General features: G+C 48.6%; 11 protein-coding genes across 11 annotated transcripts; 7 read left to right on the top strand and 4 right to left on the bottom strand.

The window, feature by feature from the left end:
- Window positions 1-1,604: 1,604 nt before the first annotated feature.
- On the top strand, window positions 1,605-2,450 carry N7533_007314 (molybdenum cofactor biosynthesis F family protein; the record flags this gene model as incomplete). The annotated part of the gene is made up of 1 exon (XM_057103964.1): window positions 1,605-2,450. One exon carries the CDS (start codon window positions 1,605-1,607, stop codon window positions 2,448-2,450), a length of 846 nt encoding a protein of 281 aa, XP_056958921.1.
- Window positions 2,451-2,782: 332 nt separating this feature from the next.
- On the bottom strand, window positions 2,783-3,888 carry N7533_007313 (zinc-binding alcohol dehydrogenase family protein; the record flags this gene model as incomplete). Its single annotated transcript, XM_057103963.1, is given in 2 exon segments — window positions 2,783-3,587; window positions 3,599-3,888. 2 exon segments carry the CDS (start codon window positions 3,886-3,888, stop codon window positions 2,783-2,785), a joined length of 1,095 nt encoding a protein of 364 aa, XP_056958920.1.
- A 640-nt stretch (window positions 3,889-4,528) lies between these two features.
- Window positions 4,529-5,983, top strand: N7533_007312 (flavin-containing monooxygenase; the record flags this gene model as incomplete). Its single annotated transcript, XM_057103962.1, has 1 exon — window positions 4,529-5,983. One exon carries the CDS (start codon window positions 4,529-4,531, stop codon window positions 5,981-5,983), a length of 1,455 nt encoding a protein of 484 aa, XP_056958919.1.
- A 607-nt stretch (window positions 5,984-6,590) lies between these two features.
- N7533_007311 (uncharacterized protein) lies at window positions 6,591-7,058 on the top strand (the record flags this gene model as incomplete). The annotated part of the gene is made up of 1 exon (XM_057103961.1): window positions 6,591-7,058. One exon carries the CDS (start codon window positions 6,591-6,593, stop codon window positions 7,056-7,058), a length of 468 nt encoding a protein of 155 aa, XP_056958918.1.
- Window positions 7,059-8,478: 1,420 nt separating this feature from the next.
- On the top strand, window positions 8,479-10,270 carry N7533_007310 (uncharacterized protein; the record flags this gene model as incomplete). Its single annotated transcript, XM_057103960.1, has 4 exons — window positions 8,479-8,744; window positions 8,974-9,303; window positions 9,367-9,406; window positions 9,437-10,270. The coding sequence occupies 4 exons, from the start codon at window positions 8,479-8,481 to the stop codon at window positions 10,268-10,270; spliced, it is 1,470 nt and encodes a 489-aa protein (XP_056958917.1).
- Window positions 10,271-10,898: 628 nt separating this feature from the next.
- Window positions 10,899-11,567, top strand: N7533_007309 (actin-related protein 2/3 complex subunit 5 family protein; the record flags this gene model as incomplete). Its single annotated transcript, XM_057103959.1, has 2 exons — window positions 10,899-11,257; window positions 11,339-11,567. The coding sequence occupies 2 exons, from the start codon at window positions 10,899-10,901 to the stop codon at window positions 11,565-11,567; spliced, it is 588 nt and encodes a 195-aa protein (XP_056958916.1).
- A 243-nt stretch (window positions 11,568-11,810) lies between these two features.
- N7533_007308 (uncharacterized protein) lies at window positions 11,811-12,971 on the bottom strand (the record flags this gene model as incomplete). The annotated part of the gene is made up of 2 exons (XM_057103958.1): window positions 11,811-12,653; window positions 12,744-12,971. 2 exons carry the CDS (start codon window positions 12,969-12,971, stop codon window positions 11,811-11,813), a joined length of 1,071 nt encoding a protein of 356 aa, XP_056958915.1.
- Window positions 12,972-13,572: 601 nt separating this feature from the next.
- N7533_007307 (putative dynactin Arp1 p62 subunit RO2) lies at window positions 13,573-15,517 on the top strand (the record flags this gene model as incomplete). Its single annotated transcript, XM_057103957.1, has 2 exons — window positions 13,573-13,967; window positions 14,026-15,517. 2 exons carry the CDS (start codon window positions 13,573-13,575, stop codon window positions 15,515-15,517), a joined length of 1,887 nt encoding a protein of 628 aa, XP_056958914.1.
- A 544-nt stretch (window positions 15,518-16,061) lies between these two features.
- Window positions 16,062-17,075, bottom strand: N7533_007306 (40S ribosomal protein eS7; the record flags this gene model as incomplete). The annotated part of the gene is made up of 3 exons (XM_057103956.1): window positions 16,062-16,425; window positions 16,519-16,601; window positions 16,920-17,075. The coding sequence occupies 3 exons, from the start codon at window positions 17,073-17,075 to the stop codon at window positions 16,062-16,064; spliced, it is 603 nt and encodes a 200-aa protein (XP_056958913.1).
- Window positions 17,076-17,537: 462 nt separating this feature from the next.
- N7533_007305 (uncharacterized protein) lies at window positions 17,538-18,577 on the bottom strand (the record flags this gene model as incomplete). Its single annotated transcript, XM_057103955.1, has 2 exons — window positions 17,538-18,172; window positions 18,475-18,577. The coding sequence occupies 2 exons, from the start codon at window positions 18,575-18,577 to the stop codon at window positions 17,538-17,540; spliced, it is 738 nt and encodes a 245-aa protein (XP_056958912.1).
- Window positions 18,578-20,087: 1,510 nt separating this feature from the next.
- Window positions 20,088-20,366, top strand: N7533_007304 (uncharacterized protein; the record flags this gene model as incomplete). The annotated part of the gene is made up of 1 exon (XM_057103954.1): window positions 20,088-20,366. The coding sequence occupies one exon, from the start codon at window positions 20,088-20,090 to the stop codon at window positions 20,364-20,366; it is 279 nt and encodes a 92-aa protein (XP_056958911.1).
- Between the last annotated feature and the right edge of the window lie 1,234 nt (window positions 20,367-21,600).

Here is a 21,600-nt window from a genome sequence, read left to right as displayed (position 1 = left end):
CCTATGAGGTGTTCCAAGCCCAATGAGGCAGAGTCATACCAAGACTGGATTGAAGCAAGGTAAGCAACAAACAGAAACACAACTGAAACAAGGAGCACGTACTGAAGTCACACCCAGCATAATTATTCCAAAGAGTAATACGGTGACTGAGCTCGATTCTTGTGTAGGAAGTTCACCATGACATGATAAGTCCTGTTCTCTCATCTGAGCTGTCTCGGTCGCAAGACATGAAAGGGCGTTTGAGTTATGAGTCAAAGCCAGCTCGCGTACTGCCTTTCTTTGTTGTACAAGGTGCGCTGCTGAAATTGATAACACACAATGGTGGATTACAGAGCTGTGAGGCAGAAGTGCTGCAATACACGCTCGTAATGGATTCGTTGGCGAATCGAACCCTGATATGATGCGACAAACCGAAGTGAAATAATATACAACTAATGACGTATAATCATCCGTTAATAGAGAAGGTAGCGAGAGCTCTATATCTCTCTGCCAAAGGGGCGATCGCATCTCCGTAACGGTACCTAGAGGGCTTTGTCCGATGCGGGCTAAATCTCTATTAACAAATGGTTTAACGGTCGGTTGGGCATAGCTTACATAGCAAACAATAATCGGCAGCATATTCACTTGTCATCCTTGGCGAATCTCCGTTTGAGTTGGCCGGATCCGAGGAGCTGGTGACAACTTGACTAGTCTCATCTTGGGTTGAAGTATCTCCAGGCGACAAACGGAGGCCAGATTGCAATACGGCATGGAACCTCTCCACTTGATCAGAAAACCACTGTCGACTTGACGTTTGGCTCGAGAAAAGCTCGGGGTTCTCGGGATCTTGCCAATCAGTTGCTTTGAGCTCGTGCTTTGTTGACCACTTTACAGCCTTCGTGTACCCGGGGCAAGTAAACGATCTCTTTGAGCACTGAAGGCAGCAGGGTACGTTCTCGTCGCATTTAATTCGCTTTTATACGTCAGAATTATCAGTATGTCTTGTCGTCAAACGGGTAAAGAAGAACAAAAAAATAAAGAAGTACGAAGGTGAACACACACGTTCCTTGCACCGCGCGCAACCAGCTTATTGGAAATTGTCAGAGTGATTTTCTTCATTCAAAGAGCTAATTACTTACTACGCGATTTGACTTTTCTTCTCGCCCGTTGTATGGCGCTATAGGGAATGCTACCGGACATTTTAACGCAGGTGGTGTAGAAGTGGTGCCTCTCCCGGAATTTCGGGAGTACGCCGTATGAAGGAAAATGTGGTTTCTGATCAAATCACATACAACTTTGTACGCCGCACAGAAAATTATCTGAGTCACAGTGATCCACTACTAGCGTAGAAGTGTGTTCGAAGTGAGATACGATATAACTTGAACTAGCTGGGGATGGTGGCGGTTATGCCTATGCTAAACCCCTTCGGGCCAAAGAGTGCGATTGGCTAGAATGGGTACAGCGGTACAGTTCCGCAGCAATTGTATGCTCAACCAACACTATAAATCCTCGTCGTGACAGGATGTCCCACTGGCATCTTGCAGTTTTGAATATCTCATCAATTCCTTGGAAAAGTTTCCATTTCAACAAGCTCTAACCTTTGCTGCCTTTTCATCTCATCTAAAATGTCATCGACCAAATCGAATGATTTTGTCCCGGTCTCACAATGGCCCACTCTCGAAGAGCTTGCAGTGGGCTTTGTAGAGCATTTAATGCCAGCCTCGTCTGCCCTGGCAGATGAGGTCATCAACATCGTTTTTGACGGCGATATCTCTATCTCCCATCATTTCACTACCGAGAGCTCTTTGAATTGGGAGATCACCACGGGACCTCAAAAGGACACTAAAGGCAAACACGATTACAAGGCCTTCGAGGTGCGATCTAGCATCTTCTTCGTGGACTTCTACAAGCCAGAATTCGAGGAACATGTGAGCTTGGTCTGGAATCGTTCAACTGGCCAGATTATAGCGGGATTATCAAAGCTTAAGGAAGTGGAAGGAAAATGGCGGACTACTACCGAGTTCCTCCAGGGCCATGATGCCACTTTTCCCTATGCTACAACTTTTCCCAATACAGATGAGCTGGTTGGCCGACACATTCTGTACCGTTACTCGCCCAAAGATGCGTACGAACATGTCTACCTGAATAGTGGGACACTGACTTGGCATTGTCTATCTGGAACTGAAAAGGGTCTGGCCGATACCGAATTCTGCAGAACCTTCAAGCTCAGCGATCAATTGTATCTGTTATTTTGGACAGAGACTATCATGCCCGTTGAGTCTTTCGTCGTTGTTGATCTTCAAAAGATGCGCTCAACTGGAAGGTTTTATTGTTGGGACCCAAAGCCGCAGCGGGTCGTACAAATGCTTTTCGGTTCATATGCCACGCATTTGGCAAAGACTGACGCAGCTGCCGTGGCAGCATCTCCTCTCTTGCATAAAGAACAGATAAACTCTGGAATTAAAATCTGAGATTGCCAGGTGTCACAGAATAGTACACTCTCCTTTCCGCAGTTCAGCGGATAAGACTGCCACATGTTGCATGTATTGACTAGTTAGTTGGTTACTAGAAGAGCACCCGTAGTATGTACCGCCAATCAGACCTATTATCTTAAATTGAGTAGATTGTATCTATTCATGTGAGACTGAATAAATTACGGATTTGATCTTCCACATCTATCGTAACACCGCATCCATAGCACCTGGTGTGTATAGAAACCCAGTATGTTACGCTCGAAGATTCTACTAGTCACCATTTGCGCTATAATTGAAAACAAATCTATAGTATCTAGTATACAACGTTATCATTCCAGACGCGCCACTAACTTGGTTCCTGATACCTGCCCCTGGCGAAGCATTTCTAGTCCCGTGGCCAAGTTTTTTAGCCCTGGGTCAATGATTTTCAAAGGCGGCGGTCTTAGCTGCGTAACAATATCGGGCAACGTTGAGTAGAAGCGACGTAGCGCTTCATTATCAGAGGGTATCTTCTGGAATTTTGGTCCGAAGGGGGGAAGCCATTGAAATTCTGACCCAAACACAGTGTATCCAAGTATGAATTCGATTTGCGCTCCGTCCATGGTGGTTTTTCCACTGTCAAGTAATGTCACCACCTTTCCTTGGTTTTTGCGAACACATTTGGCGCAAAACTCAGTCGAACTACCTTCAGAGAAGCAGTCCATTGCCCGATCGAGGCTGGGATATGCTCGAATGATCTGGTCAACAGCCGCCTGGTCTCTATAATCGAAGACCTCATCTGCGCCATAACTTTTCACCAGGTCAAAGGAACGTGGCGATGCAGTTGCCACAACGTTCAAGCCCGCTAGCTTAGCAAGCTGAATGGAATAAATTCCGGCTGCAGTTGCGCCTGAATATATCAGGATTGGTGTGTCTTTCCGACCTTGACCTTGATTTGCATTCTCAGCGAGCCAAGGGACATCCAATCGCGTGTTCAGGGCTAGCATGGCGGTAATGGCCGAAACACCGAATGTAGTCGCATCTTCATCGCTAACCCCAGGCGGAATTTTCCAAGCCAAATCACCATTTGTTTTGAGGAATTGGGCAAATGATCCCCGATCGGGATATAATCCACCATGAACCATGCCAGCTATCCTGTCACCAACGGCCCATTTTTTGGCTGCTTGAGACCCAACTTTCGCAACAGTCCCCGAAAAATCGCAGCCGATGATAGCTCCTCGCGGGCAAGAATATCGACATGTTTAAAATCCGTAGGGTTGAGTGCGACGCAGGCTACCCGGACCAGGACTTCGTTCTCTGATATAAGTGGAATGGGAATCGATTTGACCTTCACTCCATTGCCAGATGATTTGCCAAGGCCATAGTTTGCAAGTCGAGCCAAAGTTGAACGATCCCCTACCAGGGCCTCCATCATATTCGGAAGCTTGCTAGCCATGTTGATCAGAAAAGAAACAGATAGGGGGGAAAATCATATGGCCATCGAGATCTATCTTTATCGTGACTTTATAAGACAGAGTATTGGTTTTGAATAACTTCAGCCCCTAGCGGACGATCTCCATTCCGACGGGGCTTCAGTTATGCCGACTGTTGATCGCTGCTTGTTTTGACCCTGGATTTCGTTGTGGAGATGAGTTTATTTGTCTTGCGACCCTTGCCACATCCCTCTCGGTCAGCCAATCAAAATCCTCATTTCTCAGCGCCCGAGGTTCACAAGGCGGTGACTCGGGCTCGCAAACCACGCCCCATTCATCATAGTGAGATTTCACTGTGTGATTTTACTGTGGGACTTGTCCGTGTCGAGTATGCTCTTCGTTGCTTAAACCCGGGTCCGTTCCGGACTTGCTTCTCATCAATGGCGTGGCCTGCACTCGGATATCACAGTTCCTCGGTTTCCCCGCAATCATTCACCGAACAGGTTACACTTACGGCCGATAACCTTTGCTTTTTCTCTTCAAGATGAAAATTAACCGAGGCATTCCCTTTTGTTCACCAGATCCAAATATAAGAGAGACTTGATGCGCCACCCCAGCCTCTTATCTGTCTTTTCCAATATTTCCTATAGATCATCCACCACCATGGAAGAGGATTACGACGTAATCATCATTGGCGCCGGCATTTCTGGCATCAACGCTGCCTACCGCCTGCAATCTCAGTTTCCGAAGCTTCGTTATGCCATTATAGAGGCACGCGAAAACATCGGAGGTACTTGGGATCTTTTCAAATATCCCGGTATTCGGTCCGATTCCGACCTCTTTACATTCGGCTTCGCCTGGCACCCTTGGGATCAGGACAATCCAATCGCTCATGGCCATTCTATTGTCAAGTATCTCAAAAATGCCTCAGAGAAATATGGCATCACAGAGAGCATTCTCTTCAAGCACCGCGTTATTGGTGCCGACTGGTCATCGGTTGACAACAAGTGGTCACTCAGCATCGAGCACGAACAGCAATCTAAATCCCTTTCAGCCAAGTTTCTAGTTTTCGGTACCGGATATTATGACTACAGTACTCCTCTGCAGACTGAGATACCGGGGATAGATCAGTTCCAAGGACAAGTCATTCACCCGCAATTCTGGCCAGAGGATCTTGACTACAGCAATAAAAAGATCGTCATTATTGGAAGTGGCGCCACGGCTGTGACACTTCTCCCGAAACTGGCCGAGAAGGCAAATGTGACAATGTTACAGCGCAGCCCGACCTACATCTTGTCCGTGCCAAACAGAGCCAATTCCTGGCTGGGCTCAATACTCCCAACGTCGCTCCGCCGCCGACTTCAGCGAATCCGATTTCTTTACATATCTCGATATTTCTTCCTATTTTGTCAAGCCTTTCCAAGCTTCTCTGGCTGGCTTCTTGGTCGATCCATGACTCGACAACTCCCTAAGCACATCCCTGCGGACCCGCACTTTCAACCTCGTTACAACCCTTGGGAACAACGTCTCTGCGTGTGCCCTGATGGTGATTTCTTCAAAAGCCTTCATACGGGCCGAGCAGATGTAAAGACTGACACAATTCGCAACATCTCTTCGTCGTCAATAGAGCTAAATTCTGGCGAGTCGCTTGACGCTGACATCATTGTCACTGCGACGGGACTTCGCCTGCAGGCTGCAGGTGGCATTTCTCTCTGTGTCGATGGTGTGCCTCAACATATTCCTGAAAAATTCACTTGGCACGGCATGATGTTGCAGGATCTACCCAATCTTGCCTTCCTTCTGGGCTATGTCAATGCATCTTGGACCCTCGGTGCAGATGCGACATCGCAATTTATATGTCGGTTGTTGAAAGAGATGGAAGAACGCGGTGTCAAAGCTTCTGTCCCAAGGGTACCGGTAGAAACTGCAGCACTGATGACTCCTCGTAACCTGTTGAATTTGAATTCAACATATGTTTTGAAGGCTCAAGATAGTTTCCCCAAGGCAGGTAATCAGGGACCGTGGCAGCCACGTGATAATTATTTCGATGACATGAAGTTTGCTCAAGGGGGAACACTCAACGGATTGGAGTTCATTGGAGCAAAGAAGACCTTGTAATTATCACATTTCTTTTGTTTGACTTCGCCATAATAGTCTATAACATTCTCTCAAGAACTTCGTCAGTGTTTCGCAATCTTCAATTCCTCGAAGCGAGTCCATACGCACTAGTTATTGAAAGGTGAGAAATTGTCAATCAAAGCGCAGAATTTATCAACAAAGACTCGAACACAAAGCCCCGCATAGGGTTTTCTAGAAATGATCAAAAACAGTTCATTTTTTTGAGTCTTCTCCTTTTGACGATTCGTTCTCCTGGGCATCTTTTGTGTTGATGGTTGTCTCGGAAAACCTTGGAACAAAGATCAAAGGACTCCTAAAGCTCACTTACCAGTAACCAGCATTAACAATATAAAGAATTGAAACCACGCAAATAATTCCCTAGACCTGGTTATTAATTCAAATACTACTGTTCTTTCTTTCTGTGAGATATTATCGAGTTACTATGAGTTCCATTAGCTCGATCCCATCTTCAACCGCCGTACCAGATATCACTGGTTGCCTTCGTTCGATCGTTCACATTCTCGCCTGTCAGTATGATGGTATTTCTGGGGATTTAATGAATGATGTTCCTACCAAGATCATCCATATTTGCAATATAATTTCGACCATGCTTGACTCAGGCTCTGATCTGAACATCGATGAGATCAATCTTATTGGCACAGGAATTGATATCGTGGATGATCAGGTCAACCTTCTCAGAGGCCAGCCAAAACAGTCTCCTGTGGCCTTAACTGCTTTCAAGGAGCTGCTAATCAAAATTACTGGCTTACTGCGAGAGAGAAGGGAAGCTCGGGACTTAGCTGGACCTTCTTCTAAAGATTCTGAGTGGGTCGAAGCGGTATGGGAGAACTTCAACAGGGTGGTGTACGAGCGTGCTTCTGAATCGGAAGACCCCGGCAGCATAAAAGATCTTTATGACAATTTGATCAATCAATTTATTGTGGAGGGCCAAGAGCGATGCATGATCTCAAAAGGATCTGACCCCAGACGGTCCCTAAAGGTCCTAATAGTAGTGGAGGAACTCACACGGGGCTTAATCAAGCTTCGTACTACTAGTAGCAGCACAAGGCCATGAATTTTCCGGAGCGGGAAATTTGAGCTACGAAATATATCGCATGATCCCATGCAGTCTGATTTTTTTTAGAAATATACATCAAGAATTGTTCCTCCTTGTTGCAGATACTCCTGAGGTCACTGCGCATTTTGATCCCTGGTCTTCGGGTCGTGGCTTTGGATCAACAATACTATACCCCGCGCCTTGCATACTAAAGATACGGGTAACTATTATCAAAATTAAAATATCATTCCTTTGTATATGTAACATTCTCAGTCGTACAATTTCTTTCGTAGTATTTTCCTGCTTTTTGAAGTACGCGGTGATGAATGAGTCGGGTCGGGTCCATATACTCTGTTATTGCGAATGAGTAAGAAGTATGGAGCATCAACCCAATAAAAGTCGCATGTGACTTATTGTCGTGAAAACCCCGCATTGCTACTAATGGATTTAATTTTTTCCATGAAATATCTCACTCGAAATTAAAGCCCGGAATACTAGGCAGAGTTCGCCGGCTCTGTATGACTTCGACTTTGGTGTCTTTTCCATCAAGAAAACGACCTGGTGCTCGCAGGCATACGAATAGCACATGAGTTTCGTCAATATTGAGTCATGTAGATCAATCAAATTCATTTCAATGGCTCATGGGTCGAAGATTGCGTATGCACCTGATGCATAGTTATGATGTTCCAATAAAGGGGATCATAAAGTTGTCAGTTCCACTTATTATTTACAAGAACATACAGGGCCTAGCTCGTGATTTACTTAATTAAAATATAAAACTTGCGTTCTGGTGCCATTCTCTTTTGAGTCGATCCCCCGATTTATTCGATTCCTCCCTTGTCACTCCCTGGTGGAGCGGTTTCATCATCGGTTGGATCTGCGCCTACCCTATGATCGACAACATATGGGGCCGCGGAGACGAAATCAAGTCCCATAGGGGACTTTGTGCCTTGCCCTGCATAAATTGAAAAGCTTTGATTTCGAAACATGGTCTGTGTCAGGCCATTAATTGGCGATGGTGGTTCCTGGAAAGCTTGGCCCGCGGATCCGGACCAAACCTAGCCATTTTCGGGTGCCCCGAATCCATTTTTAGGCCGCTGAGGTGATTGAGGCCCAGAATCTTGCGGGATATCCACAGGGATTCCATCTCTCGGTACCTATTTTGGTGTAGCAGTCGCTATGCGTAATCTTGTGAGCGAACGATAATACTGGCAATCATTACGTCCGCGGTCGTAAAATCACCGGGTGTATGTGCACATGTCAAATACATTCACGTCATGAGTTTTTCTATATTTCATTTCTAATCCTCGTCTTTTTCTCTCATAGCACGGGCAGTCTTCTGTTTTTTTTCTTCTCTTGTTCTCTCTTCATTTCGATTTGTATGCATATTACTTGACAACTCCTTCGCCGTCCTCTTCAACGCCTTGTCTCTTGTACTATGGAATCTACTTCGACAAAAAGCCCCGATTGCTTGTCACTAGCACCTTCGTTGTCACCATCTCCTAGGGGTCATTTACATTTCATTCTTGAGGAGAATGGACTAGAGCTTACTACAGATGGAAGGTTCATCCGCTGGTCGGCCTCGAATCCCAAACATCCGCGCAACTGGCGCATGCCCCGAAAGATATACGACAGCAGTTTGATTATCTTTCTTGATTTTTTCACGCAAGTTCTATATTCAATTGCCTTTCAGGAAGTTCCTCGGTTAACATAGGTATTTTATTAGTACTGCTATTAGTACTGCCGGCGTAAGTAGTTCAGCAGCTCGTATGATTAGCCGCAACTACTAACCATGCATTGATAGAGCGCCGCAGCCGATCGCGCTCAACATGATTATGATATTGGGAAAGAACTTGCCCTTTTTCTATTCATTTCACTGTCAGTTTCATGCTTCTATACCTTGAATTTCGCTAAATTCTTGGTTGTGCTTCAGATATCTACTGGGTCAATGCCTTGGGGGAATCATTTTTCCATCGTTCTCAGAGGCCTTTGGGCGCAAAAGACTATACATCATTAGCACTGGCTTGTACAGTGTCTTTTGTGTAGTTGTCGGTGTCTCGCCTTCTCTTGCCGGTATCGCAGTCGGCCGTTTTTTCTCGGGGTTCTTGTCGGCTATTCCGACTATTGTCGTGGCTGGCAGTATTGAAGATTTGTATAATTCAAAAGACCGAATCTGGATGATCTTCTTATGGGCTATGATTACCAATATGGGCATGTGTATGGGACCAATCATCAGCACACATATCGCTGAGCACTTGGGATGGTAAGTAACCGATCCCTGATTGGATTTCGATGGAATGCATACTCAACGTCGTCCGATATCTAGGCAATGGGTGTTTCATATTGCAGCAATTGTAACTGGCATGGTATGTTTTTTGCTCATTGGCATGCGTGAGTCACGACCCTCCCTAGTTCTCGTACGAGAAGTGGCCAAAGTGCGAAGTGAAACCGGCATCGACACACTCCAAGCATTGAACCCCGATCATACACCGGACGTGAAGACTTTCATCCGCATTGCACTATTTCGTCCAATTCAACTATTTTTCACGGAGCCTATTATTTTCTTGGTCTCTACTATCAGTGCAATCGCGTTCGCCATGGTCTATCTTTTCACAGAAGCCTTGCCTCCGGTCTACCAGTCGATGGGTTTCTCCAACGAATCGTCTACTCTTCCATTCATGGCAATATGCATTGGTCTAGTACTGGGACTACTTACCCGCATCAAAGATCATCGAAAAATCACACACGCCGAGGAGCAAGGCATCGTACTAGAGCCGGAACATAAACTCATTGGCTTCTCAATTGGAGCACCTTTGCTTGCTGGCGGGCTTTGGTGGTTTGCCTGGACTATCCCTCCACTGGTCGACCATGTCCACTGGATCGTATCGGCCATATCCTTGGTGTTCATCGGGTACGCATTGAATGAGTTCGACACTGTACTTGGCGGATATCTCGCAGACAGCTATTTGAGTTTCTCTGCCAGTGGATTTGCATCTCTGGCGCTTTTTCGCTCGCTGCTGTCAGCTGCCTTCCCACTCTTTGCCGCGGATATGTTTCAAGGACTTGGTGCAAATGTAGCCTCGTCAATTCTCGCGGCTTTGGCTACTTTGTTTTGTGTGGTGCCACCGCTGTTCACGAAGTACGGCAAGCAAATTCGAGCTCGCAGTAAGTTTGCTCGATATAGTTTGGAGGTTTATCATGAAAACAGTGTCGAGAAAAACGGGCTTTAAATGCCCGCTGATTGGCTAGAGTGTTGCTTTACTAGTAATAGAAGAGAATTGAGCATTGCTTACTAGTAGTACTCCTATATCATGATGGAAAAGAGAACAAAATGCCTCCCTGTTAACTCAAAGGTAATTGACAGTTTCAAGCTTATAGAGAACAATTAATCCCAGAAATGGGATATACTATACTAGTAGTATATATGCCCAGGTGTTAGGCATCATAATATTTTGCTTTGCGGGATGATGATTTCTGCCTGAGGCTATCAAAGCCCCATCACCTCCACCAGCAGCTCCGTCACTCGTGGACACTTTGATCCTCATTCCTCTCTCCCTCTCTGCCTCCTTTCTCCTCAAATTCAAGTTTGAAAAAGACAATCCACTAGTTTCTTTGACTTCACACAGTCTCGTCTCGGCATTCCCACCTGCCTATCTCCCCCACCGCTTCAAGTCAGCAACTCTTCCCCCGAGACCTCCCCCCGCTCTCCGTTGACATACCAAAGCCACATTCGCCGCAACCCCCGCCAGGTACAACACCTCCACCAATACCGCTGTAGTCGATCGCGACTACTCTTGAAGCCCAATTCCTATTCCTGCCCACTCCATCCGCTCTACAAGCCAACACAAACTCGTCACAATGTCGCAAATCAACTACCGTACCATCAACATCGACCAGCTCGACCCGGAGGCGTCGGTCAACTTCCCTATGGAGACACTCCTCCCCGCTACTTTGCCCCAGCCCGGGACCTCAAGCGATGCGGCCAATGTCGCAACCCAAGTGCGACAACTGCTGCGCGGTGGTGACGCTGAGGGTGCGCTCCGGGCCGTCCTGGACACAGCACCGCTTGGCGGCGACGAGGGTGCTAAGCAGGTGCACCTTGCTACTGTGACTGAGGTGCTGCAGGGTATTCGCCAGGGTGAAATGACCCGTGTTCTAGAGGGTGTCTGTGCCGGAGAGGGCGGTGCAGAGCGCGCGGATTGCTTGATGAAGTACATGTACGTGTGCCCCCGGGAGATCAACCTCTCCAACCCGATGTACTCTATCTAAGCCTAGTCAACTGTACTGACATGAACCAGCTACAAGGGTATGTCCTCTCCTGCCCCCGGCAGTGGAGCCCAGTCGCCGCGCAACAAATCCGTTTCCCCGCAAAGCACCGGTGGCTTCTCGCAAATCCAAGGTCGCAACCTGGGTGAAGGTGGTGGCGGTCAGCAAATGAGCGTGCTACTGAACTGGCATGAAAAGCTGGTCGAGATTGCAGGCACTGGTTCAATCGTTCGAGTCATGACCGACCGCCGGACGGTTTAAGCGTGAAACAAAGAACAAATATCGTGTTTTTCTTTTCTATATTATTACTCTTGGTAGAGGGTCGATTGCATTTCATAAAGTTTTCTTCTGCTGAACAGTCTTCCTCTTGTGTTGCCTCTTTCAGCGTAGCTGTTTTACAATTGATTTACTATAACATTATTGACGGGCCATCATGGGCCATCCATTCCAAGGTTGTTCTTGCCTCCCAATTTCTTTTTCGCGCCGTCTTCCCGCGAATTATATTTATGGTTTCTGAAAGTCACCACCTCCAAGGAGCTCCGAAAGGTTCAGATCTCCACTTCCACGTTCCAAAGGTTGCGGCTGGTTCTTATCCTCCTTCCAACCGATCATATAGATTAGTCGGAATGTGGCCGGGATTCCAGGCGCGCCCTCTTCCATATGCAGGGATCGGTAGATAGCATCGTTAGCTAGCAATACCTCTCGCGATAAAGGTCCAGCCTCCCGATGCAGAATAGCATTGCTTTCGCCCATCGCTTGTAGGTCCTGCATAAGCGCGAATGTATCCGGGAACTCGACCACAATATCCTCAACGTCGACCGTAAGCATCTTGAAGCCAGCGCGAGTCAGCAAGCTTCCCACATCCTTCACATCTGCGAGTGGTGATACATGCGGACTGACGCCGCCGCGTCGTTCCATGTCTGCCAGCTGGAGCGATCCACGTAGTTCGTAGAGGGTATCACCACCAAACATGGCCGCGATGAATGGAGCATCCGGCTTGAGCATTGTGTTGACTTGATTAAGTAAAGCAGGAAGGTCGTTGATCCAGTGGATCGACAAGGATGAGAGCACCGCATCAAAGGTGTTGGGTTGGTAAGGTAGTGTCTCCAAGTCCGGAATCAGCTCACGGTGGATATTAATCTCCTTATTGAAGGGCATCTCCTCATCCCGGTACAGAAGCGCTCGCGACGTGTCCACGCATGTTAATTTTGAGATACGTTCTGCTAGAGGTGGAGTCGGTTGGCCCTCCGGTGCGGCCATGTCAAGATCGGGTGTTGTCAGGGCCCGGGCAATATTGCAGCTGTTTGCGCCTAGGTCGAGTACATTCGGAAAGTCGCGCTTGATATCCTATTGATCCGATAAATACTCAAGTCAGCAAAATGTATCTGCTTAAGCCCTCCAACGGCATAACCAATTCTCGTTTCACCGAGATCTTACCAGTAAGCGCTCGCATAAACGCCTTGCGACCTCATCTTTCAAATAATCGACTTTTCGGCTCTCTTCGACATTCTGGGCCGCGCGTTCCTTTTGGAGGTGTTTCGTCTTCCGGTTGAACACCTCCAACATCGGATTGCCGGGGGTCTGGCTGGCGTATGTCCGGATGCTGGCGCGTGCAGCGAAGCACCGTCGGGGCACGAAGCCCCGAAATGTGTGTAGAGGTATCATAATACAATCCCTATATTCTGTAGTTAGCTCACATCCAGATTGAGGGTAGAGACATCCCAGGACCTTTTGCGCGGAGGGGTGGGAGTGGGAGGTGAAGTGAAGTGAAGGGCGAATCTTAAATTTTGTCTGACGTCGATTGTTGATGCGGAACCTCCGCAGCTCCTCTCCGCGACAGCTCGTGCACTCCGTCGCGCCCGCAATTGGGGCTCAACAAATTCGATTTCTCCGAGGCTCTCCACTCTCAGGTCGCCAAAAGTCAAACCGGAATAGCTCCTACTGCCTTTATCTTTTCTCCGGTTCGTTATCCCTCCGTAAACGCAGATTCTACCCCCACGACATGCGCCCGCCAGGAGGGAGGCCCAAAGTCGCAGCCTAGGGACTTGCAAGAAAGACACGCTAACTCCTGCTATCGATATAGATCGTCTATAATTTTAGGGCATCAATCTTATCACACTCAATACGCCCGTCATCCCGGTCACCTCGGTCATTCTCATCGTTACAGCCCCCCCACCAACGCGAAGCATGACTTGACCGAGCAATAAACCCTCATATCAACCACCCGTCTCCTCATTAGCAAGATTCTCGCCCTATAGACAGAAAAATGGCCTGTCCGTTTCCTTATACCTATGTTTCGTGCCCCTGTGCCGATACACCTGTCCCCGACCCAGCCAGAAAGCGCAGGTCTAGGGAGTCGCCGCAGAAATCCACCCCCGAGCGCACAAATGCTAGCAGCGGTCAGGACACAAAGGAAGTGAAACCGCCGCACAATCAGAATGAGCAAGATGAAGAAGAAGAAGAGGAGGAGGAGGAGCAAACATTCGACCCTAGATCACCTCGGTCCAACTTTTCGCTGTATCCACCCGAACAGCTCCTTTACTGCGAAGATTGCCACCAGATCAAATGCCCACGATGTATAACAGAGGAGATTGTGAGCTGGTACTGCCCGAACTGTTTATTTGAGACACCCAGCAGCATGGTGAGAGGAGATGCAAACCGGTATGTACACGTGCAACAGCCCCTGTTCAAAGACGGTTATTCACCCAAGAAATCACAGGTGCGGTCGGAACTGCTTCAATTGTCCTGTCTGCACAGCTCCTTTATCTGTCAGTACAATTGAGAATGTCACCGGGAATGGAAACCAGCAAGGTCCTTGGGTCTTATCCTGTGGTTATTGTCTCTGGACAACGCTTGACATCGGTATCAAGTTCGACAAACCCACCAATATTCGCAGCCAGCTCCAGAAGATGACCGACTCTCTATCTGGTCCAGCATTTGATACTCGGTCAAGACAAGGATCCCGCGCTTTTGGTGATCTCAAATCACCTTTGTCCAATCTGGCGTCTATTGAAGAGCCGGCTAGTACTCAAGATGGTGCCGGAGGGCAGCCCACGCAAAATGACCAGGAAGTTTCGCCCCATCTAGGCGCAGAGGCCCGATTTGCGACTCTGAAGAACTTCTATCGATCACAGATTTCCGAGACGTCGACTTCCCCAAATGATCCTATGGGTTCGGAGTTTGGTTTCTCGTCGCCCGGTGCCCTGAATCGACTCATGTCTCTGTATGCGTCATCATCGCGTCTAAGCGGACTATACGGTGGAAATAAGAAGCAAAAGCCCAAGCCACCGGTCATGCGCGAAGCAATCAACGCTAGCGAGGGCCTTCGCATTGCCCCAGAAGATGGCGATACCTCGGTCATAGAGCGACTTGCTTCCCCGGATTGCGGATGGGATGGCGTTGCATCCTTGAGCCAGCGCACAGAACAATCTCCCGATGTCCGATTCTCCGATGACCTAATGCCATTACCGGTGCTGCTTCGCACGAAGCGTGCTAAGCGATGCAAGTCTTGCAAGCATATCCTCGTGAAGCCCGAAACCAAGCCGCAGTCTACACGCTTCCGTATCCGCCTTATTGCCCTCAGCTACATCCCACTCCCAACACTACGTCCCCTTACGCTTCCATCTCCGTCCCTGGTTCCGTCTCAGGCTCCAGATTTGAATGCACTGGCCCCATTGCGCCCCGTCCATGTTTTGCTTACATTGAAGAATCACATGTTTGATCCAGTGCGGATTACCCTCGCCACTCCGTCGGTTACCCCAGGTCGCGTCGCTAGCAAAGTGACGGTGCTTTCCCCTCAATTCGACATTGGGCCCAATAGCGATGTCTGGGACGAGGCTTTACAAGGTGCTTCGGCGCCTATCACTACCGACCCTCGCCTCCGCGCTGCCGAGAAGGTCCCGGAGGCCGGTAAGGTCTGGGACAAAGGTCGGAATTGGACTACAGTCGTTCTGGAAGTGATCCCAGGAACATTGCCTGGCTCGGAAGCTGAGGGTGGAAAGGAAGGGGCCGATGAGGATGAGCTTGCAGCTGCTTCGCAGCAAGATGAGGATGTTCTCGAAATCCCCGTGTTTGTGCATATGGAATGGGATGCTGAGGCACAGCTCGAGCAGCAGAATGTTGGAAAGGAAGCTAAGCCAGGTGACTTGGTAGCTCGAGAGTTGGCCTACTGGATGGTGCTTGGTGTGGGGAGAATCACGGCGTCGTTGTAATTGACAGGTGAAGAGGTGGTGGTAGTGGTGGTCGGTGATGCTTTTTTCTTTCTTTCCATACCCCTGTGCATTTAGTTTTAGTAAATACTTGACTCAATGCTGTAAATTGTTCTACAATGTTGCATCGGACTCATATAAAAGACAAGAGGCACCTGAAAGCCATGCTGACGGTGGCCACTACTGGGTGGAATCAACATGGAAGCGACCCGGGCTCTGCTCCCAACTACTACGCGGGCATGTGTTTTGAAAGTCGGAATTGTTCGATTGGAATATTATCACATATCCCATCCCATCCTCATTAAGAGGAACACGGCTCGGATGGAAACTTTTCTCCGTCGCCTCGCCCAGTAGTATGAAACGGAGGCCTTAAAACCATGCACCAGTCAATGGGGGGGCACATAACTCAAAAGAAAAACCCGTAATGCATTTTTTGGTTCTTTCACCCGTCATGCTCTCCTTGAATCTAGAGTGAATCCGGACCTAGAAACAAGCAACCCAAAATACACCTCATTTCCTTCACTCCCGCAAACAGCAAACGAGCAGCTTAGTACTCAGCACCGCTCTGGGGGAACTCGAAAACAACAGCGCGGCCGGTCAACCGACGGTAGACCTCGCCGTAGGCATCGAGACGGTGGTCAACACCACCCTTCTCCTTCTCGTCAAGGACAACCTTCAGGGTCTTGGAGCCATCCTCCTTAGTGCGAGTGCGCTTGCCAACGATCTCGACGGGGTAGACGAGGTCGGACAGGATGGACTCGTGGACAGCGGTCAGAGTGCGCGAACGGGGGCGCTTCTGGGTCTGGTTGGAGCGCGAGGTGACGGAGCGCTTGGGGCGGGGCAGGATGCGGCGCTGAGCAACGAAGAGGACGTGGCGGTCAGAGAACTTCTTCTCGAGCTCGCGGGTCAGACTGTTGGCGGAAGAAAAAAATCCAAATTAGTCCCATTGTTCCAGGCCGTGATCAAAAAGAAAAATTCCAGATTGTCGTGAGGTGTCGGCTTACCGCTGCTGGATCTTGTGGAAGCCCTGGAGAAGAGGGACGGGGACGAAGATAACGATAGCCTTCTTGCCGTGGCCGACCTCGACCTGTAGAAGAGGGCATGTTAGTACGTTGTTGTTCCTCAATGTGTCCGCACGCAGTGATTGCGGAAGCGGAAAAAAAAATCCAATTCTCGCCCTGCCGGAACGATCGTCAAGGGAATGTGTGTGTCGGAGGTTCCATATCTCTCAAGAGAATCCAATTCGTTCTGCATTTGCATTGGGGCCTTCATATTGCGAAATTGAAGCAATCCCACAATGCCCACAATAAATCCATCTCTTTTCTCCGATAAGACCAGCACGACGAAATTCCCTTGCGATGTGGTTCCGGAAGAGTTCGATAGGCGTGACGAATGCGATTCTTACCTCGCGGGCAGAGGTGAACTGCAGAGGACGAAGGTTGGCCTTCAGGTCCTGGGTGTTGCTCTCGAGGTCGAAGAGAGCGCCGGCAATCGCGTTCTCCAGCTCGGAGGGGTTTTGCCGGGAGGGCGAGTTGGTGGCAATCTTGTTGATGGCAGCCATGATTGCGAGCGACGGGAGTGCTGCGAATTTGCTGGTTGAGGTCGGCGGAGGGTTGAGGTCGGTCGGCTTCGCCTTCAAGTTGGGAATTTCCCATGCTGTGGGATCGCTTCGCTTAGGGTGTACTATTCCCCAAATGGATTAGCGTGTTTTCTACTTAGGGGATGGCGGTCCCGTGACTCCTCTGCCCTCGCGTGGCCCCTGATTGGCTGACCATTGATTATGGATACGTCCTTACTTCGTCCTGATGTATGAATTGCAATTGCTTGCATTGAACTTTGCTGATGCGAAGATGCTTGCTCTACACGGCGACATTATACAGTTGCAAGAGTTCAATATTGCTATCGGCAAAGGGATATAGAAGTAAACAATGAGCATTGCTTAGAGGCAATCCAACAAGCAGAACGGGAGACGCCTGTACCCATGGGGAAATTTGCAAGGTGATTCAAAAAAGACAAAGGCAGGTCAACAAGCGCAGCCTTCCTTTGCTGTCGCCGCACTTCGGTCGCCTAGGTTTACTCGAGAGTCCTCTGCCGACCGGCCTCCCAGCGCAGTCTGGCCCGTGCCAGCACCGCCACGGCCGGTTTTCAGGCTGCTCTCGGGAATGGCATTAGCGATGGCAGTGAAAACGTCCACCACGTTAGTTCCGGTCTTAGCACTGGTCTCAAAGAACAAGAGACCCTCCTCATCAGCATATGAGCTTGCTTCACGGGTCGACACTTTTCGAGCATCGCCAGAGTTCGTGTCCTGCTGTTCGCTTTCCTCGGCCGCACCCTCCTCTCCGGCATCTCTAACAGGCTCGCTCTCGGATTCAGTGGCCGCCGAAGCAGAAGCATCGCCGCCGTCGTTGGTCAAGTCCAGCTTGTTACCGACAAGAGCGATGACGATTCCGGGGCTTGCTTGGCGCTGGAGCTCAGCAACCCAGTGCTTCGCTTTCGTCAGGGACGAGGGCTTGGTGACATCGTAGACAACGAGCGCAGCTTGTGCATTGCGGTAGTACATCGGAGCGAGGGAAGCGAATCTTTCTTGGCCCGCAGTATCCCAGATCTCGAACTTGATTGTGCGTGTTGGAAGAGAGCATTTCTGTGTCAGGAAGGCAGCTGAGCGATAAGGTTAGCCGGGAATGTTCCGAGGTCATGTTTGAGGACTGGCGAGGCGCTGTGGCTTTCTTGAGAATTGGACTGAATGTCATAATCCTAGTATGCAGAGAGCGCCATCTTTAAGACAGGCTTCGCAGAAGACGTAGGCAGCCATCCCCTCAAGCCAGAGCGCTCGTCCGGAGGTGTTCCTTACCGCCGATGGTGGGTTCCTTGTTTTCCTGGAAGTCATCGTTGACAAATCGAAGAACGAGTGACGACTACAAGTAGAAGGAAAGTTCATCAGCAACTAAACTCCGTGGAACATGGGAAGGACAACTGTACCTTGCCGACGGCAGCCTCACCCAGCAAAACTAGCTTCACGCTGCTGCTCGGTTTCGGAGCGTTTGCGCCGGCTGGCTCGGACATGACTGAGACAGTAAAATAAGGTGTGAGATAGAAAGATGGTAGGGATTAGGCCGTCCTGCAGAGAGCGACGCCTGACAAATAGTTAGGTGATCGGGCAGGCGGGTGAGCCGGCGGGTTCGACTGCGATGCTGGTTGCTGGTATTCGAGGATTATATGAGTGAGATATGGTCCGTGTCACAATCGCAATTCCCTCGTGCTGTTGGGATGAGTAAAAGCTCGATGTCGCAATCCACGGGGAAGGAGGAGGTCTTGAGGTGGAGGTCGATGATGATGGTTGAGGTCCTGTTCCGGTTTAGCGTGAGCCGTACTTCCCATGGTCACGGGATCCCTGGTACAGGCCCGGGGTAAATGCGAATCGATTTAGTTGAGCCGTATTTAATATGATAATTAATTGTGCGGGGGATTTATGGGCTAATGAATTGCTATTGGATGTTCTATATCACGAATTGAGACATATTCCATGGTTTTTCTCAAAGTTGAAGGATCCGAGTTGATGTCGAGCCAGTGAGAACTTTCCAGGTCCGATTCCGGAGATATATTCTACATTCTCCGAGTCCACTTTCAACTGCCCAGAAGTCCATCACTCCAGCCCTCCAGGGCTGGAGGGCATGATTGAGCTTCAAGTTGAAGATTGGTCCATTTACTATTACTAGTAGTACTCTGGAGTATACTCCTAGAGATAATTAGTAGTAACCGTCGCATCTATTATCTTTGTATATATATATATACCTAGGTACTTTTTAAAGAAAATAGTCCTTTTAGCACGAACTTGGAAGTTTATCACCTACTAGCAGGTGGACCTAGATGTAGGCGGACAGGCAATCCGAACACAGCTCGTAGAATTCATGTGAGCTTCTTGAAGCATCCAGGAAATAAAAAGAAAATACCAACTACCTAGATAGATCATATCACACATTTTGAGATAGAATATTTCAGTCGCATCTCTCTGGATGTAGTTTAAGATAATATACTTGAGCACTGACGAATGTGAATAGACTGCTATTTTATACTAATAACTCCACATGACGGTGGCGATATTCAAGTTCGATGCAGACTGAAGAATTACTAGGATACCTTACCTAAACTAAAGCCCTTGCAACTAACTGTTGGGACCAAAAGCCAGAGTCGTTCAAGTTCTGATCACGGCCAAGGCGCGACCAAAAAATAACATGGTGATCAAAACTTAGAATCCTAGTCACGAAAAGTTTGATGGAGCTCACATTAGAAAACAAAGGAAAAATGATGGCTATGTATTAAGATCGCACTACGTATATCACCTTTGATTCAACAGCTCGACACTGGTGGATCTAGACTCAAGAGGCCTGCTATAGAATGGCGGTCAATCTTTACAGCCTAGAAACGTGAGAGAGCACAAGACGGAATGTCGAGAACGCCAATTGAGTTCTCAGACCTTGCTAAATGAGGGGTTGTGGGTCCAGAGAAGAACTCTCTGTGGAGGAGGTCTTGTTCCTGGACACGACGATGATTCACGGACTAGTGCCCAACGGGCATGCGAGATGATGTCGGGCGCCAGTGGGACCCCAGTCGGGCCCGGGATCTGTCTGCCGATGCATCAACAGGCGCCTGGGGATCGAAAATCAGCCTGGCGGTTCCTGGCTCGGCATTAGTCCCCAAGCAAATCTGCCCGACGCTCAGTCTATACCGCCCGAATCGCAGCTGTCAAGTCCGACCGACACGACATTTGGGCGACACGAACATGCCCGTGCTTTTCGAGGTCTGGGGCAGGGATGAGACTTTAAGAGAATCCGGCCACGGATCGGAGGTCTAGACCTGAATCTATGCGTATAGCAGATGGTTATTGATTTAAAAAGAGAGCAGAGACAACCTTGTAGATAGTGGACGCTTCGATTTCGAGACTGTGCGTAACATAATATACAGGTGTTAATAAACCCAGATACAAATACAGAAACATAAATTCCAAAAAAGTGATTGCGCGTCAATAAACGTGCTATTGTGACCGTGAGGTCCGAAGGTCTAAGTCTTCTGGTATCAGTCCATGCATCCCATGCAATAATTTCCGTCCCATCTATGCCATAACGCCGTTGGAAAAGAGACAAACAAAAAGCAGATAACCACAGACGACAAGATAAGAAAAATGAAAAGAACAAAAAGGCACTTTTGAGAGGTCGAAGTGAGGTCATCTCGGTATTTGTCGTAACAGGAGAAAAAAGAGGTGATCGAAATGAAGTGGAGGTGAAGGTATCCGAGAGAACGGTAAGGCGCACGTGCGAAGACGAAAAATAAAAAATGAAACCGAACAAGTGTCGTCGACGCTGAAAATCCGAACCCGATGCAGAATTGAAGAAATTAAAAAGGGTATAACGAGGTCGCGCAAAGCCAGTGGCGAATCAATAGCAGAGATATGACCGAGAGGTGTGAAAAAAAAGTCACAAGAGGAAAAATAGTGTTACAAATGTCTGCAACTAAAGTTAGCTTTGATGCCCAAAACGAGGCGGGTGCATTAGGGTACTCACCGAAAGATAGAGCAAACTCCGAACGTCGAGGCGTCAAAAACCCCAGGGACAATAGGCGCCTGACAAATCCAAAACATCGCCAGAAAGCAGGAGGATATGTGTGCCGGATAAGGGTATCATCGCAGGTGATTATTTAGGTGGTGGGGGAGGAGCACCAGGCTTCTTAACGCCCGTTGTGTCGTAGGCGCCGCGTCCCATGTTGAAAGCTGATAGGTCTCGGAGAATCATGTTCAGGTCTGCGGAAGCAATCATTGTCAGAGAAGCTGGTGACGAAGATGATACCAAAGGCGATTGCGGCAAAGATATTGCGAATGCGACACGGCAGGGTTAAGAATGAGATGGAATAACTTACCAAGTAAACACCACGAACGGGTCTTAAATAGTAGTTATTTCTTTCTCGGCCGGAGAATCGTAGGCAAACGAACTCCCAATCCACCCCCCGTAGCAAAAGCGAAAAGAACCGAGTCTAGACAGGGACAGGCGGTGCAGGCGATGGGATGTGGATGCAGTTAAGATCGGAAGACGGAT

Source organism: Penicillium manginii (assembly GCF_028828005.1).
Source record: "Penicillium manginii strain IBT 31320 chromosome Unknown utg000005l:1.0-5665137.0:1.0-5668048.0, whole genome shotgun sequence".
Classification (NCBI taxonomy): Eukaryota; Fungi; Ascomycota; class Eurotiomycetes; order Eurotiales; family Aspergillaceae; genus Penicillium; species Penicillium manginii.
Note: the sequence above shows the minus strand (reverse complement) of the source record. Positions and strands in the feature narration are given on the sequence as shown.